Source organism: Netta rufina (genome assembly GCF_964035555.1).
Source record: "Netta rufina genome assembly, chromosome: 3".
NCBI lineage: Eukaryota > Metazoa > Chordata > Aves > Anseriformes > Anatidae > Netta > Netta rufina.
This window is the reverse complement of record NC_140125.1, coordinates 49391152-49405870: the sequence shown is the minus strand read 5'-3', so window position 1 is coordinate 49405870 and position 14719 is coordinate 49391152. Positions and strand designations below refer to the sequence as shown.

The window sequence follows — 14719 nt, the reverse complement described above, 5'->3', positions numbered from 1 at the left end:
TTCTGACAGTAATAACATTTAAATGTTTTAAAATTGGATCGATTCTTTCTCTCCTAAAGCTCAGACACTTTAAATTACATGTGTTTAAGCAGTAGTAATAAACACACTGCTATAACAGAGATGGTAAACAAAGACCCAAAATCACTGTCTAGGGTAGTGAAAATAATGCAGGAATAAAGGTTATCTGATGATAAGTGAAAAAGAAAACAGCTATTTTTTTCTGTACTTAAATATACTTGCATACATTTATCAGTTTTGTGCTGACATTATGCTGCGTACTGTGAAAGATAAAAATGAACAGACTGATATGTTAAAGACGTTAAGGCAACACAGTAAAAATATTTTATTGGATAATTTGGTGTAAGCTGTATAAGAAACAAATCAGAGTCAGAGCTTTAGTATATCATGCATACCAAATATATGACAATAAAACTTTTATATGTTTCCATCATGCTGTTTTATGTCAAGTAGTTAATAGGGAAAAACTGTACTAGAAATGTTGTTGAAGTTTAAAGATGTTTCATTATTGTTTTTTTTTGTTTTTTTTTAACATCACATCTGCAACTGCAGTATCATGTACACATCTTCATGAAACATGTAACCTCATTAACCAAAAAACTGCCAACATTTACGTGCCCTTTCAAAACTACCCAAAATAAGGTGACAACCTTTTAAACATATCATGCATTCATATATAAACTGATACGCTGGTATGCAAAGTCCATTATTTCACAAGAGTAGTTGCCTGTTTTCCTGCCATGAACAGAACTGTCTGAAATGAGACAATCCCACAAGACACCTACCAAACTACCTGCAGAATATCCTGGAGCTCTATAGCCTCCTGCAGATCTGTCAGCTTCTTGTTTACAAGAATATCAGAAAACAAGGAGGTCAACAGTTAGTACAGAAACACATCATCCAATATTAGTCAGAAACTGAAATGTCAGCTCGTTAGCAGATCCACAAGACAGCTTTTCTCATTCTCTTCCCCTCCTTTATTTCTAGACTATAATATTTTTCCCCATTCCTAAAGAATAATTAGTTTTGTAAGCTGGTTTAACACCTCAATAGTCAACAGATATTGGATGGAAACAAGATTTGAAAGAACTGGAATTGATTGGGAGAGGCAGAAATGGAAACAGGAAAAATTATTTGAACCGTGAGAAACTAATGAGAACAAAACCAGGAGAAATGAGGAAAACACCAATCAATTCATTCAGGGACAGCACTGGAAATTGGACTGAGCAGGAATGGGAATCACATTTGTACTTTTATAGCTGAACGTACAGCATTTTATGCTACTTGAGGAGTCTCCCCATTACAGTAAGGATTTTGGCCAGGGGGAGAAGGAGAGAGTGAAAATGCTGTCTCCAGCAAAGTCAATGGTAGAACTTTCACCAAATCAATGGAGCCAATGTTTTATGTGATAAAAAGAAATAACCTGCACTGGATATGAAGAAAGTGAAAATTATTTCATTTCTGAGACAGGTAACCCTGGTGCTTTTCATTTAGTCTAAATGAGAAAAGAAAATTGTAGTGCTCTATTGTTCTGCTCATAACTGATTTTTATTTTTTTTTAAACAGTTCACATTCATTTCTTCAACAGGCTTTTAATTTCATAAGAAGCTTATATGAATTTATGGAGAGTTACTCTAATGAAATAATATGTAAGAAATTATACCTTCTTTAGCTTCAATAACTTCTACAGTAATTGCCTTTTTCCTCTTAAAACCTGTCTCAGTATTTATTTTTTTTTTCCAGAATGACCCATGTTATTTACTTTAATAGGGCATTTGGGGTCATAATGCAACAAAACTTTGTCTTACTTTTTTTTTTTTTTTTTTTTAAATCAAAGTCACTCCTAGTAGAAAGAGTGAGAAGATTCATCCATGATGGAAAATCTAATCAGCTATGACACACTTAAACATTTAAGTTTCCCTTTACCTTTTCAAATAAAATGAGTGAGAAAGGTTGAAAATTAGAAAAAAAGGAAAGGAAAAAAGAATCTTTCACTAAACAGCTGTGTGACCTTGATAATTACAAATATGAATTTATTACAGACAACATTTGAGACAACAGAGCTGTAAAAACTGAACTAAAATTAAGACTAAAGCAAAGAAAATATAACGACATGGGACTACATTCCACCTCTCTAATGAGAAAACATATTTCTATTGGTATGTTACTTACTATTTTAAAAGGTATTTCCAACACTGAAGTCTTCATCTGTTCCTTTATGGTTCTGCTTTCTATATAAGTTTTTTTTTTTTTTTTTTTTTTTTTTTAAAGTAATTCAGAGGTGCTGTCCCAATTTCTTATTTTTTAATCCTGTATTTTTATTGTGTAGAATTAAACAAACACATTTTTTGCCTGTTTTTAAACACAATTCGAGTATTTGTTAATTATTTTCCCATTTTAGTTATGAATTAGTGCATAGCCTCTTTGGGTCCTTCCTTTTAATATGATCTATTAGCATAATTAATAACATACTTCTTTTGAGGAAAACAGAGGAAGAAGCAAGGAGATGTCCCTCTTACCCTTGAAGTTATGCTAATTTAACTATAGTTTTTGGAAATGATGTGTAATTTGCTAAATAGTTTTTCAACAAAGTAGTTTGGAAAGGTGATGAAATAAAAAAGCGGGCTGACCTTTCTTTTACTGTCATGATTTACAAACTCATAAAAGTTATTGCTCACCGTCATCACACCAATAATCTCAGCTTCCTGAAGTTTTTATTTCTCACAATTTTTCCTCCTGCAATCTAAAGCAGGATCAGAAGCAGAAAATACACAGCACTGTAACCATACAAATTGTATTATAGTCATGATAAGAGAAAGATTCAACAAGTTGCTGTGTAACGTGAGTATCCAGGCAGAAAACAAAAACACATTTGATATTAGTGCAATTTTCAAGCTAATTTCATTTTGAAACACTATACGTCTTAAGAAGAACTACAGTGGTTTGCCAGGGGAGGTTTTTTTTTTTTTTTTTAAATCAATATACTGTATTTGGTACAACTGGTATTGCAGTTTCTCTATCAGTGCCACACAAAGCAACCATTCTTTCAGAAATGGATTTCATAGAATTTATAATGGCCTTAAAATGGCAAAATTTTAACTGCCTAACAGAAATGAAGTGGAAATAAATAAATAAATCATCTGCTGCCTGAAACCATTCTCACATATAAGAAAATGGTAACAATCACAGACTGAATGGAAATTAATTCCTTAGACTCACCCAGTATATTGAAACTTTTAGCAAAGTAGAAAACAAAAGAAATGTTCAAATATTTGGAAGTGATTCTAAATGGGCCACGTGGGTCATTCAGTACTACGAGTTGGCAAATCTCCTGTGAGAAGGATGGTATCAGCAACCTTATTCCAGGGAACCATGAACCATGTTTAGCGGGCAACAAAGAACTCATCTAGGTACCCAAACCCAAGTAGTTCTAGAAATTGAATACAAGTTTGTAGAGAGCAAAGTCATGATAAAGTTTGTAAAGAAAACCTTGTCACACTTCCACTACAACCAGCAGACCAATGAAAACATATATTATGCCAGAAGAATCCAGAAGGTACCAGCAAAGTTTAAGGCCACCATACAGAATGGAAATGTGCTACCTGGCTCAAAGGTCAATTATTAATGCATTTAGAGCCTGATCTGCTGGAACAGTTACAAAGCAATGGATCCTCTTAAACAGACTTGGAAAATCTGTAGACCTGAGCCGGACCTGACTTAATTTCTAAATGCACATAGCTACATTGTATTTTCTACATTCATTAAGGGCAAGAGTAAGGTATATAAATAATACGTGGTGCACCACAAGTCTTAGCAAAACATACTCAACACAGAGTAAGTTTGTTCTCACATACAGTGAGCTCGCAGCTGTCAAAAGAATGCAAGTAATGAGTACTGTTATCCACTCATCTAGCAAAGTCCATATTACCTGGAAACACATGGCATCTCTAGATTTCCCTAATTACTATAATATTCCTAAGATTTTTTCAGTTAACATTTTCTGGTTTGAAGAAGTACAAGACATCTTTCAGCTTTACAAGTAAGAACAGATCCGAAGGTCGATCAAATATTGACTGAAAATGCTGATTTAAACACACATACACAAAATCATTTTCTCTCTTTGAATTTCACATAGGATAACTGACTCAGACAAGATGTCTCTGAGCAAATCTCTCTAAAATGCATTTATGTATGCAAACGTTGGCTCAGCTGTATTCTGTAACCTCCGAGACTGCCTAATATAGAGGGCTTTCTCTGATTCTGTATCCCATATACAGAACTGTAGAATGTAACAAATGACACTATTTATTGTGCATTTCAAAATACCAATTCTATTCTTAGTGTTTGAGTTTACAACTAAAGTCAAGCACTTTTTGCTGTTTTTTGTTTTTGTTTTTTTTTTTTTTTGACACATTTTACACTTGTGTCACACTAACTTTTTCCTTCGTGCCTTCAGTAAATTGAAAAATATAAAAAATGCAGGAAGCTCTATTATATTGAGCTGTCCTTTGAGAATAAGAAGGTTGCCATACATTTATGTACACAAGGCCCTTTCTAAATATGTAGGAGTTCAAATACCTGTTTCTGCTAAACAAGTTGTCCATTGAGAGCAACAGTAGTAACGGAGTCATATTTTCATAAATATTTCAAGTGTGAAAGATATCAGCTGAGGTCTATTGTCACAAGGTGCTCTGCCTGACCTTCAGTTTTTCACACGATAGCACTGGGTAGTGCTTTCAGCAGAACCAAGTGCTCTCTGTACTGACCTCTAAAGCTTACCATTCCGAAACTGTTCCACTACAAAGCATATTCTTTCCAAACCACTGTCAAACTGCACCACACTACCGTTATTTCCACCACTTCTTCTTTTTCTCTGCTCTGAAGAGGTGATCATCTATGTTGCCATTCCCTTTTATTCATTTTCAGCTATGCTCTCCAGCTTGCACCACCTTGTCATGATTGTTTGTTTCTCAAATGTGTGTATAAATAAGTTCAGGAAAGCACCTATATGGACAGATGCAGTCAGAGCCAAATTCACACGAAGCCTATGATCCAATGCTCAAGCATGCATTCTAGAAAAATGCAAGCTATTTCTGATTTAGAAGCCTTCTCAGTGAAGTACTGTGCTAAAGCTAACAAGTCCTGCCACTAACCATATCCTTTGTCTTCTGTCTCCAAGAACTATTTTCAGTGTTTACCTGACACAGTCTAGAAGTGGCACTGGATTGGGAAACAGTTAGTTCCATCTCTCGTTTGCCACTGACTCTGAATAAGCCAGCTACTGATTCCTATCACATTATTTCTCTGCCTTATTCATTTACTATAAACTTTGCAAAGCAGGGAAGCTGTCTTACAGACTGTTTGCAAAGAGCTTCTCCACACAAGCCAATTTTGAACTCTCACAGAAGCAGCAAGCCTATGCTAATATATTAGCATCTGTTTCTATTATTAATATTAGTAAATTTAAAATAATTTGTAATTTTCATAGAGCAAAATTGGGTATCAATATATATTGCATATTTTACCTCCAGAAGGCTTGTTAACTAACTTTGCCATTCTTGGACAAGGACAATATTTTTGTAAGCAGCAGTAATCTCTTGTCACCTTTCAATGTTCCTCATACCCAGCCACCTTCTGTTTTTTCCTTTGGTGAATCTGCTATGAATGTGTTTTTCTTTTGCCCTTATGATTGACATTAAAAAAAACCTTAGCATTGTTCTCATATACCCATGATAGCTTTCTGAAAGAATTCCTATTTTGAGTCCATATTAATTACTTCTATTCATTCCAAAGTGAACTGTAATCAGCCAGAAGCTCTTCATCATTCTTCAGAATATTTAGCACCCTTAAAGTGACACCATTTACTGTGCAGCTTATTGCTCTACTTCCTTTAAGATCCAAAGTTTTGCATTCTCATTTTTCATCCAGTCATTACCGATATTTTATTACTATAACTTCTCTACTTGCTCCTCAGACAGTAGCAAAGGTACTCATCTCCCCTGTACACAGCTGAATCATAGCCTACTCATCTGAAGTATCAAATTAAATGTCTCCAAATATACTTCACTCCTATCCTTCCCATTTTTTTTAAACTGTTGATATCCAATTACTCACTCATGTAAAAATCTCAACTTGGCGCTTTCTTCCTTATAATTAGTTTTCTTTAATGTTTGTCCAGCCAAGCTTTTTCATGGCATTCAACTACCATGAAAGATTGTTCCTCTCTCTCCAAACAGGAATAAAAACACAGCTTTCATATTCTCAGTTATGTCTCTGCCTAAGATCTTAAAGTAGCTATCAAGCCAAATCTAGTTGTTCTGTGAGCCGTGAAACCAGTAAAGTTTGCTATCCTGGAGTATTTCCTAGATCCCCATCCCATACTCCTGCAATTATCTCGGGTTTTCCCATGTCCTCTATAATCTCATTAGCTGCAATACTATCAGTTCTCCTTCCTGACCTCTAGATTCTCCTACAGTATCTTGGGTAAGTAAGTTCCAAAGTAATTTACAGAACGTGGAAGGATAAAATGGTCTACCAAGAAATTCCAGGCTACCGTAAAATAACGGTACTCCAAAGTTTCATTTGAGTACAAATCTATGCTCTATTTTTCTTAGCCTTCACACAAATCAGTAGGTCTAGAAAAGAAGAGCTATTTAATTTTCTTGTACGCGATATTAACTCCAAAATTACCGACGCAACATAAATGCCAGCAGTTAGTATTTCACTAGCACACATTTTACCAGCATTCGGCTGCTTATGCAAAAACCCCCCAACTGCCTTCCGTAGGAACTCAAGTACATCTAACCATCTATTGTTCTTCTTCTGTTGACAATTTCTACAGTGAATAGATACAAATACACAAATAAATGGCAGAAAAAAAAATCAAAACACAGAGTAGAATAATTGAATATCAAGAACAAAAATATAGTTGATACTTTGCTGATGATATTAATCATTGGGTTATTTAAGGCACTTCAATACACTAGCATGGATTATATATCTGAAACAGTTTTTAAACTTTCTATCTGCTTTAGAAACCAAAAATCAAAGCAATAATTCTAGGCCCAGTTTATTCATAAAAATTCTTGGCTACATGTATTAATTCTTGAAATTAAGGAAATAATCAGCAGGCCCATATATCTGAAAAGCAATTTTTAATTTACTATGGCAAAAGAGTGTACATAGTAGTTGAGAACAAATCTGGTTAAAAGTGAAAAGCTAGGCCCAGTGTGTGTGACATAAAATGGCAGTGACACCAATAACTACAGCTTCCCAGGAAATGCCAAGTGGCTCAGAATCTTCTGACAGAACAAGACACCTAAATCTAGCAAATGACCAAATGACATCTGACTTCAACTTTTTTTTTTTATTATTATTGTTCTTATATTTTCATACATATTTTTCGCATACAACTGAAACATATTTCAGTTTATGCCATGAATATATGCATCAACACTATTCACGAGTGATGCATTGTAGACTGACAATTCATATTTCTGTAGTTTCTTTTGTGCACTGGAACACCCTAAAACGTTTTGCAAAGCAATAAATATAATCACAGAGAAATAGTGATAGGTCATCAATACAGTAGAGGGTTTCTTTACCCAGACTTATCAGCCATTCTAGGTACTGCAATACTTCTGAAACATGAGTGCCAATTAATCTGAAATATTTCTGCCTGTGAGGGACCTTTTATGTAATCACCTGCACTACTAGAGACTGTGTCTGTACTTTTGAAACAACTGCAGAAGGATAGCAGTTTCATTGTCAATGTTCTCACTCTCTTGAAAGGCCAGTAGGTTTCCCCAAATTCCCCTGACGTCTTAAATGTGTGATTTTACGCTAACCCTGACTGACTGTGCTCTGAAATCCACATACGCTAGTCACAAAATAAACAAAAATATTGATAAAGCAACTGTGGCATCACTGGTAACACCAGTACAGACAAAAAAGAATAGAAAGTTGAACCTATCTCTCCATGCTTACTAGTGCTCACCATGGATGAGCAGCTCTCTGCATTTATTGAACAGAACAGTCAGCTAACCTTCAGCTGATGAAATTCAGATACCCACTTATAGCCATTCATCCATGCTCCTTGCTGCTCTTAGCTTCACACATTTATGAATTCAGTGTTTTGGAGTATACCTCTGTGGGCTTTTTGATCTGTAACCACCCCTCCAGCAGCATGTTCACCTGCGCATGCGTGCAGCAGCACACACAGCAGCAGCAGCCCTGTAGCTATCCTCCAGGGGTCACAATTGGGTTACAAATTCTATAAAATGTGCTGACTGTGCAGCCTGGTTTGGAGCAATTTATTCACGTCCTTCTTCATTAAGATTCAAATGGAATAAGTAAGATAGAAATTGAACAGATACAGAAATTGTGGCTTGCTTCTGTAGTCAGTAAACATTTATTCACCAGGCACAGCTCGCTCTCATACTCTCTCTCATATTCTTTCTCTTCCCCTATCCTTCCTGCTTGCTGTTTTAATGCATAATTAAGAAGGTCAGAATTAATGAAGCAGTGTGGAGTAAAGTTCAAGGAATCCCCAGGCACTATTTATTCTATTAGATCTCAGGCATGAATGTCAGATTGGCAGCATTAGAGGCAGAGGCAGAAGAGCTGGCAGCAGTCCAGGAGTGAAGCTACCCCGGGAGGCTTACCTGCAGCGTCAAGTCGTTGCTGAGTTCCTTCCCTGCAAAAATCACCCGCAGCTGGTCAGCTGGAACCGCCAGTCGCTGCGCAACCACCTCCTTCAGCTGGAGGATGCTGGCATCCGACCTTAGCTCCACCGGGAAGCCATGGCTGGAGTTGAACCTAACAAACACTAAAAAACAAAACAAAACAAAAATTTTAAAGTGAGCATTTCTTACCACGTACCTGTACTAGCATGACTGTGAAAGGCTTGTTCTTTAGCTTCAGAAAGCGTTCACAAGTTTAAGAGAAAAACTATTAATACTGCAACGTATCATTTTGAAAAGACAAACTGTACGGGATTTCCCATCGCAGAACACTTAGTGACCAATAAGCAAAAGCAATGTGGTTCGCCCAGCAGAGTTATAAATTGCAGAGAACAGTCAGAACCAAAAGGGACCCAGCTGGGCAGCAGGCCAAGCAATCACTAATTGGCACAACAGATTTTCGATTAAGCCTTATCCTTAGCAGGCATAGGGCGCACACACTTTTTGTGCCCCTTGTGCTCTTCCCCACTGCATGTAACAAATATATGTAAGAAACTGAGTTTTAGAGCTACGATACATTAAATAATACTACAAAAAACTATTCATTGTCACACAGTAAAGCACAATCACATAAACTGGTTTCCCATAGATATAACTCTATGGAAGATAATGACAAGAGAGAAAAATCACACACCAGCAGGAATGTCTGGGAGCATAGCATTACTCTGTGGTGTTTTCAGAGTTCACTAAAGCATCTGCAGTACATAACTCCTGCCGGCATACACCACACATCCAGTGCAGAAAATCACTACTGCACTAGCCATATCATTTTTAGAGCTGAAGCAACTGGTTTATGCATCCAGAGAAGTCTGGAAAATAAACTCATGAGCTTACTGCCATTCAGCTGGCAGAGCTGTTTTTCCATAAGAATGCTGAATGAGCTCATTGGGCCCATGATCAGGGGAATGACTACAAGAACTATGAAACAGGAAAAACCTCCCTACATCCATATCAATCACTGGGACTGTATGAACAGTACATCTGAACCCAGTGGACTGCTTCAACCAATAGCTCCACAACCAGAAAGCAAAGGAATTAGGAATATATATCCCCAATATATACATACATGTATATCCCCATCTAGATAGCGGATACCTGAAACCTGAACTGTTTGGGTATTGATCGCAGCACCATTCTTCTTAAAGATTCATTTTCAGTTCCCACTGCAATGCTTTAGCTGAAGATATTATTCCCTAGAATTTTTGATGACTGACAGAAGCAGAAGTTTCATACAGTTTGAAAAAATAATTATTTTTAAACTGAAAATGTGATCTATGATCTTTCAAACACAAAGATGTACCTCACCACTCCAAAAGTTGTCAAATACTTTGAGCACTTATACTAAGACCATATCTACTACATGTAAGAATATATAATTCTTAAGTGTATATACACTATATTTGAATATAGCTGAGAACGCTGCTGTTGTTTTGTTGAGCAATGAACATTGTATATACTTGCAATTTCATACCTTTAATACAGATTTTGATATACCTGGATAATCTTTAAGGGACAAGTCCATATACCAATAAATATTTCCACAACATTTTAAGTGTTGCATTTAAAAGTACCCTCTTGCTGTACTAAAATACGGGCCAGGATTGCATAATGCTGTGTCAGCAGAGTGCAATGCCTATGCCCTGAAATGTGCTACAGCTTCCTGTATTACATCTTGTTACTGGTCTTGATTTCTATTTAAAGATGTTCTGGAAATAACTGAACTATACAACCCTTACCCTTATATTCAGATCAGTCAGAAAAATCAGTGGATTTTGAATTTTATTTTGGTTGTGGTTTAGAGACTAAAGGATGAATTATAGGACAAGGCGTAGTTCCAATTACTGAACATGTCCCATCTTTTCAGGAACACTCACAATGTTCAACTATAAATAATGCTGCCTTGGCTGGTAGCAAAATATATAGTTAAACCAATGGAGAATACACTTTTATACGCTAAGCTCTAACTATCTATTAGATACGTATACACGTGTATAGATTTATACAGACATGCTCACATAAACACGTAATGTGCATACATGTGCATCTGCAAGGACTTCTTCCTAACTGGTAAGCAATGCTCTTTTTCTTTAGTCTTTTGAAAGTCAGTGCTGTTGGTTTTGGAAATTAAATAAAAAGTTAGCAAGTGCATTGATTCTACAAATCAAATGTGCTGGTAAGAGGAAAGTGCTTGATAAAAGAAACACAAACAGGCAAAGGAGTATTTAAGTGAATTTTAAAGCACTACTCATTTTCCAAAGACAACATAAATCCAATGCACTTACTGCAAGCATAATTCATGTCTACCACCAACAGCTGCCACCCCATCCCCCACAGAAGTGTATTTTTATTCATCACCAACAGGTACAGTCTCCCAATCCCAGCATGTACAAGGAGGTAGTAGCATCCATCCCACAGTTGTAACACAAACAAGAGGGAAGAGAGGGAAGCAGCACTAACATTTTGCATGCAACAACAAAGATGAGAACTATTCTCCTACAAGCCTGAGGCGCTGACTCAGAAAAATGCAGGAATGCCAAGCTTTGTTTGCTGGAAGGTTCCAATCCACAAACAGTTAATTAACATTACACGTTAATTCTATCAAAAAGAATGCCATCCACCAACTCTCCATCCATCAACTCTTTTCAATGCAAAAGCAATGATGGGATCTTTGCTTACCTGCACAGAGCATAAAGAAAACTAAATACAAAACTTTAATCTGCTGAATAAAAACAGAATTTCACCACTATGTTCCAAGCTGCCTTTTAATAATAATAACAATAAAGTTATTTTCTTCCTGGAATTTCAGCTCAATAATTAAATCATCACAATTGAGCTGATACTCTGAACAGCACATGTTACTCGACATCTCAGCTGAAGTTACACAAACCTCTAACACCCCTTCCAAAGCACACAGTCTTTGGAAAGAGCTTGAATTTAAAGTTTGTCTACTGGAAGCTAAATAAATATTGGCTTCACAGAAGATTGGAGAATCTACCTCAATCCTAAAGTTCTGATGGAAATCCAGTAGAAACCCATCAAGTTATTTACATTATCCTACCCCAACTGAAGAAAGGAGGCTCCGCTTGGGTCAGGTCTCCTCCTCCCACATCTGTAACCATAAAACTGGTCCAATAAAAGGAAACGTTGTACTTGGCTGTCATGTCAACACAGAGAATTGCATGGATCCGATTTCTATAAGGATCAAGATGTTACCTGGTTGCTTTTCTAAATGTCCCTTAGTACCTCTCTCTTAAATATTTCACTTTGCATCCACACACTTTAAGCACAGGACGATAGTAGTACTGAAAATTAGTAAAATAGAAGTGTATAAACATTTCACTATATGTTCCAGATATCTAAGGTTTACATCTTCATGCAATAACTTCAGTTTTACATTTAATGCATTGGAGGGCATTAATCTGTTTGGAAAGATCAGCAACTAATACATAAATGGAACGTTTTATAAAAAGTAACTTTAAAAGATTGCTAACATCATTTCCCATGTCTTATATAATACACATTTTTCAAGCATGTGCCTACACAGCAAGAAAATTTTTGGCAGAGGGAACACTCTTGGCTCTGGGGACAAGGGCAGAAAGCGCATTTGCACTGAGCAGTGCCTTTCCCCCAGGAAACTGATATGACAAAAATCAGAATATACAGGGTTGCAGGGTAAGTGAAACACATTCAGGTGTGAACAAGATGTATGGGATCATATATAGAGAAATGATGGTCTAGCATGCAGCAGCAGGTTATAACTGCTTAATCAGAATAGAACAAGTTTTCACAGGCAGAGGCTAGTAATTCACGGAAACAGAATCTGGAAGTAAAAATGCTACACTGCAACATATATACATGCACAAACTGGACAGAAAGTGGAGGCATACACACGTAAATATTAGGTAGAATAAAAAATCTCAGTTACCAGTTTGGGTAATTTTCAGCACTTTTAGACTTGCTTTCATCTCGGATAAAAGAATTCAAAGTATTTGACCATTTGTGTAACAATTTGTGGTCTTCTTGCTGAAGAAGTAATATATGTTAAAATATTTTCATTTCTACAGCACTTCACGGAAGTGTTTCTTTGTTCTTCCTGCTAACTGCTCTCTGCTTGAATTAATGCTGGTGCATTCTGAGGGAAATAATCTCAGAAAGACGTGAGTACTATGGTCAAAAGGAATCTATAAGGTACCTTGCTAGTAACTATCCAGCACTTAGTTTGGAAAAAAAAAAAAAAAAAAAAAAAATGTTCCCTAGGAACTCAGCTGCTTAGCATTTAGTTGATTTGTATTCAGCTGGCTGTAGTAAACAGAAGTTTTAAAACTAAAAATATTTTTAATTTAGATTTTAATTAGGTTATTAAAAGCAATTAATATCATTATCACCTCCACAGTGACTTATATTAATAAATTCAATGTAACAAAACACTTTATTCATGTAAATATAACACGGAAATTCACTAGTTCTCAAACACAGTATTTCTGTCCGGAAGACCTCATGTTTCAGAAACAGTCTGATCTATCACTTCACCCACTACCAAAATGGAGTCAGCAACAAGATTCAGCCACTTAAGATACAATATGTTAAATAGAGTTTCCAAACTAAATAATTGTTAGTGAAGGCAACATAAGCAAGTAAAAAGGACTGTGACAAAATCTTGCGCAACTGAAGACAGCACCGCTCCAGGCCACCTGTCCATGCCTTACGCATCCAACCGGGATACCAAAAGAAATGTGCACCTGCATCCCAGCTGTGTCTGTTTACAATTCAGCATATTAGTACAAATTCAATGGGAAATTCAAGTAAATGCATAGATGCAAACTGGATAAGCTCAGACACAAGCACACAGTGGGGAGGAGGTGCTGGGGATCCACAGGATGCCTTGTGAAGCCTGCAAGCAAGCTGGTGGGCAGGCGCCCCTGCCAGGACCACAGCAGGGCATTGCTCAGAGCCCTGCCATTCTGCAGCCTTTCTTTTTGGCAAGTCATACCAAAAGTGCCAGGCTTTAAAAACCATTGTCATCAGTTCTACAGATTTTCCAGTGCTGAATCAAAAAGATAAATATTGCACGCTTCTAACAAGCGGAGTCCCAGGTGCCTCCAAACTGCAAAGGCAGTCCCAATATACAGAACCAAAGAAACTGAATGGTGTACCAAGAGTGGAAAAGGTTGTCAATGTTTTTACACTGCTAAATGCGAAGCATAATTTTCAGTTTTGACATAAAATAGACAATTCTTTTTCTTCCTTAATCAACAATCTTGCTTTCCCACACACCAAACAAGCTATAATCTACAAGGGATGAGCAGAAGCAAGAGAATGTACTCATTTAAACTTTGAGGTCTTAGTACTTATTGCTGAGCAGTGACATTGCGTCCATGATAGTTATGACAGCTCCAAATATTCCTTGTTCTGCTTTCTTTCTAGGGGCAAAAAGAGTATAACCAAGGTTTAACCCAAGGACAACATGAAATATGTGAAGCTATTTTTTTCCAGAGCCCTTTTCCTCCTAAAGTCAGATGACAAGATCTTTAAAATATATTTTCCTAAGAATGAAAAAACTGTCTTGTGACATTATCTGTCTGTGGTGATCAGTTCCTTTTTGGCTCAGCACATGACTTGAGAACACGGCCCTTCATAGCTCAAAACCTACATATAGACTATCTCACGTGAGAATATATGAGCCCTTCCTTTTCAATATAGATTTTAAATTATTCCCATAAACTGGGATTAGTAGTTTATTCATTACAACTAAGCAGCTTAGCGTAGATAAAAAACAGGAAGCACAGAGCAGGTAAATAACAGAAGAGAAGGTAGAAATGAGGATAATGTAAAATCCTCACCACCTGCTAGAGCAGTCCCTGCTGCCAGCCCCTCCGCTTCAGTACAACTGGGAATTACCTCTCGAGGAACAGGCTGAAAGCAGCTGTACCATTTCATTACATAAAATAGAAACATTTTTT

The 14719-nt window shown here is 36.6% G+C and overlaps 1 protein-coding gene across 1 annotated transcript in view; it reads right to left on the bottom strand.

Annotated features, from left to right (window-relative positions):
• The window catches only part of PRKN (parkin RBR E3 ubiquitin protein ligase), a gene marked incomplete at its 5' end in the record, with an annotated part of 618384 nt that extends 608730 nt beyond the window's left edge, over positions 1–9654 (bottom strand). Inside the window, 2 exons of the mRNA XM_084284418.1 lie at positions 8682–8845; positions 9594–9654. Coding sequence (XP_084140544.1) covers positions 8682–8845; positions 9594–9654 — 225 coding nt within the window. The remainder of the gene's footprint in view (positions 1–8681; positions 8846–9593) is intronic.
• Positions 9655–14719: the final 5065 nt, after the last annotated feature.